General features: G+C 39.4%; 1 protein-coding gene across 1 annotated transcript; it reads right to left on the bottom strand.

The window, feature by feature from the left end:
* Positions 1 to 447: 447 nt before the first annotated feature.
* Positions 448 to 1,392, bottom strand: LOC147357910 (olfactory receptor 56A1). Its single transcript, XM_086341975.1, has one exon. The coding sequence runs from the start codon at positions 1,390 to 1,392 to the stop codon at positions 448 to 450; it is 945 nt and encodes a 314-aa protein (XP_086198101.1).
* Positions 1,393 to 4,531: the final 3,139 nt, after the last annotated feature.

Raw genomic sequence — 4,531 nt, 5'->3', positions numbered from 1 at the left:
TTCACAAAAACGTGCCAGAGATCATGGCCTGAAGAGCAGAACTAGAGCTTCAGTTGTATCTGAGGAAAGAATGCTGTGTCATGAAAGGCTCTGGAGTCAGAGACCTGCACTTGTATTGATGCTTTACCACTCACCAGATGTGACCTTTTTCAATATTTTTCCATAAATTATTGTTTTCTAATACATAAAGTGGAATAGTAATCCCTGTCCTGCAGTATTTTATGAAGATGAGATTATTTAAATATATAATATTTAGATACAAAGTTAGGTACCTAAGAATATTAGTTTTACCCACTCTATGCAAATGAATTTTGATACCAGAAGGACAGAAACTGGGTAGGAAATTTCACTATCAAACATTAGTTTGCTTTCTGGAATCACAAATCCTGAAATAGAAACAGAGGAAATAGTAATAGGTGTTTCCACAGAAGGCCTTCTTCTGTGTGTTTAAAACCCCCTATGCAACAACTTCTGAAACCCCTGCTTTAACTCTTTGGTTTGAAACCCATATACAATAGGGTTCAAGGCAGGGGGTATGAGGTGATGAAGGATATTGAGCAGGATCAGGATGTCCATGGGGACCCTCTTTCTGGCCACATTTGTCAACACCACAACCAGAAGGATGGTGCTGAAGAAGAGAATGAGGATGAAGTGGGAGCCACACGTGCTCAGAGCCTTGACAGCAGCCCCCTCGGTCTTGAGCTTGAACACAGCTCTTAAGATAAAGATATAGGAGATGAAGATGAGGATGAAATCTGAGCCTAGTAAAGTCCAACCAGCCACAGACTGATAGATTCTGTTCACGGTGATATTGTCACAGGAGAGTCTGGACACAGACAGGTTGGCACAGATGCAGTTCTCAATGACATTTTTCCCACAATAGCGGAGCCGGGCAGAGAGAATAGGAACAGGTGAAAGCAGCAAAGCATTCCGAGCTATGATGAAAGCACTAGCCTTGGCCACAAATTGGTCAGAGATGATGGATGGGTATCGTAGTGGGTGGCAGATGGCCACATAGCGGTCATAGGCCATGACCATGAATGTGCAGGACTCCATGGGGAGGAAACTGTTCATGATGAACATCTGGAGGAAGCAGGCAGAGAAGCTGATGGACCTGAGGTCAAACCAGAAGATGGCCAGGACCTTGGGGATGACGGTGAGGCAGAGCGCCATGTCCAGCAGGGAGAGGAGGCTGAGCAGGTAGTACATGGGCTCGTGCAGAGAGGCCTCCAGCCGGATGGTGATCAGGAGGGTGGTGTTGGCCCCCATGGCCAGGAGGAAGAGGAGGCTGAAGGGTAAGGCCAGCCAGTGCTGCCAACTCTGGTAGTTAGGGAAGCAGATGAGGAGGAATTTGGAGGCTGGAGCAGAGGAGTAGTTACTGGGTGATGTCATGAGGTAAATCCTAAACTGAGGAGATTTTATTTGGGTTTATCTATGGTAAGGCACAGTAATTAGGTCAATAAAAAACAAAACTCCCAAAATATTCTCTAGCACTTACTCATCCAGAAAACTGATGAGATATAGAAGAACAATCCCAAATAAAGGCAAAGTTTTCTAAAGCTACATATTAATGGTGGGAGAGCCTGGCAAATTATTGCTAAAGTTAAATGGAAAAGCAATAAGACAAATAAGCCACAAAATTTAAAAGCAAATAAGAAGAATCACTGCATTAAAACATACTGTAAAGCTATAAAAAATTTTCCAAGGGACAGTGACCAAAGCAAATTGGCTAATTATGGATCCCATAGGCCAGAAATGCTCACTAGTTTACAGATTAATCTATAATTTATAAAGATGTCAGAAAATCACATTTAACTATAGGTCTTTTCGGTGAGTATTGCTGACATAATTTATTAGATAGTAGTTTAAAAAATTAGTTTTTCCTCACTTTTTAGTCACACACCAAAGTAAATTGGAGATGGAAAAATTTATACTCTCAATTCTATGATCATGAGTACTCAGCCACTTCAGTACTGTCTGACTCTTTGCAACCCTATGGACTGTAGCCCACCAGTCTCCTCAGTCTAAGGGATTCTCCAGGCAAGAATACTGGAGTGGGTTGCCATTCCCTTCTCCAGGGGATCTTCCTGACCCAGGGATCAAACCCATGTCTCATGTCTCCTGCACTGGCAGGCAGATTCTTTACCATTAGCACCATCTGGGAAGCATCCCCCAGTCTGTAACATACCCTTTACAAATCTTAGTCTCTGATTCATCCACTTCTCTGTCCTCATTCCTTCCTTACATCATAGAGAACTATTTTAATTAAGTTCATCCTTCTGCTACCTGGATTTCACTGAGAAGAGTGTACTTAGTGTAAAGGGTAATAAAGGAGGGGAAAAGAAAGAATAAGTACAGAGAAAAAAAGGATCAGATGCCTGGATGTACTGTCAGGTAGAAGTATAGAAACAAATTTAAGTTGATGTTTTTTATATTCAGGTGATAAGAATGATTAAAAACTAACTCTCTACTTGAAGAAGTAACACTAATTAGAGGGAAAATGATAATTATTCTCTGCTTTGCTCTGGTTCAACCATGTTTAGAACACAGTGTGCAGTTCAGTGCACCTTGATTTAAGGGACATTTTTGAAACTTTACCACCTAGAAGATTTCCAGGATAAATGGGACTTGAGAACTCATAATGAGGGACAATTTAGGAAAGTGAAGCTATTTTGTGTGATGTAAACATGCCATTGACTTTTAAGAGGAAGAGAAAAACTAAGACCACTAAGGAGAAAAATTACAGAGAAATCTATTTCTGTTTAATGTGAATCCTGTATAATAATTAGAGGAGACTTTTTAGTTAACACTACTCTGCTGGAACATGTTGGGTGAAAGCAATAATCAAATCTCCTCACCAGTTTCCTCACTGAACTCATGGGCTCGGTGCCCAATGTCATACTAAACTCCAAACAATCTCCCATCCTTTCTTTTTCTAAAGTCCCTTAGACTGTTTTTCTGAGCAAGCCAAATGGATTTTAGTCACATACTTGAATGAAATTCCCAGCCATAGGATCCCTTGTATTTAATGATATGGGATTGCTGAGACTATACAAGATCATTCTCTTCCAAAAGGAACCTAGAATTTCTGAATTTCATCCATCCAGTACCACCAGCCTTTCTCTTCTGTTATCAAGAGAGCCATTATTAGAATGAGAATGTCTCCCATTCTGAGTCTTTCGACGACCCAGCTGTTGCAGGTCCAACACAGACTTGCTTCCCTCCCTTAGCCCTGAAACTCACAGATGATGCAACAGATTGGCTCCGAATTAAAACGTCAATTGGCCTGCATCCAGTAACCAGATTGGAACTGCTTCCTTGGCTCTGCTGAAAAAGTGTAGAGGGTTTTATGGCCTGCAGTCAGTTTTCACACTGTTCTATCCCCTCCTCCAAGCCAGCTGGGAACAGTGGTAGTTTAGGATACTGGGGCCCTGCGGCTGGTAATGAACTGGATCTCCCGGGAACCTTCATCTTACTGTGTGTTAAGGTGCTACTAGGTGGTAGTTAAAAGGTGGGAAACAGGACTTGAAACTAACTTGAAGTTCAAATCTGTATCTATCTGTTTGACTCCACAGATCATCCTCTTAAATATTACTTTATTCCACTTTCAGCATTCTGAAATGTTATATTGAAATGTTCCAAAATTTCTTAATGACACCATACCCTTTCCTGCTTTTTTATATTATCCTGAATTCAACTCTGCTGTTTCATATCTGCCTGAATTGGGGCAGCTAATTTATCCTATGTAAACCTCAGTCATTCAATATGTGTTCATTTATTATTATCAACCATTTTTCAAGTAGTAGAATAGTCACAGGAATAAAAAGATGAATAAAATAGCTAAGGTGTCTGCCCTCATCAAGATTCCATTACAGTATTTACATTACATTATAGTATCAGAACTCTCCCATTTTTCATAAAATAAAACCAGTTCTCATAATATTTACTGCTCAAGACTACACATAAACTGGGAAGTTACTTTCGTTGAGCATTAGATCCACATTGATTTTGTATCTCATTAATGTGTTTCACACAATATTTGGAGTGTAATAGAATCAACATATTTTTTCCTAATTAATTAATTCAAGGTCATGTATAATCTGACTCCTTCCTCCTTCTTCAGTGTATTTTGAACCACTTCTCTGAGTGGGTAATTATTTCAGTGACAGACATAATTGACTATCTCTTGGTGGTTTGTGATAAAAATCAGTCAGATTCATTGTGTGATTTTTATTTTTCCTTCACCAAACAGAAAAAGAAAGAGGGAAGGAAAGGGTAGAATTTCTTTGCAAAAGGAAAGACTATACCTTGAGAATTCTTAATCACAAGTCTGCACTTATCATGTTTAGGGGCTGGAATTCACATAATTTGTGTATCCTATAATCTCATAGGTAAATTATTGATTTTGTCAGCTTAAAATTATTTGTGTTGTTCCTTTATTATCCTTCTACTCTTTAGTATGGCCTGTGTAATAACTTTTTCAATAATTATATTGATCCTTTGTGCTTCTCTCTTTTTCTTTGATAAATCT

Source organism: Bos grunniens, chromosome 15 (genome assembly GCF_055505025.1).
Source record: "Bos grunniens cultivar Pamir isolate PY7600 chromosome 15, Bosgru_T2T1.0, whole genome shotgun sequence".
Classification (NCBI taxonomy): Eukaryota; Metazoa; Chordata; class Mammalia; order Artiodactyla; family Bovidae; genus Bos; species Bos grunniens.
Note: the sequence above shows the minus strand (reverse complement) of the source record. Positions and strands in the feature narration are given on the sequence as shown.

Excerpts from the sequence above, each read along its gene's own strand:
- LOC147357910 (XM_086341975.1), bottom strand. The coding sequence starts at position 1,392 with ATGACATCACCCAGTAACTACTCCTCTGCTCCAGCCTCCAAATTCCTC.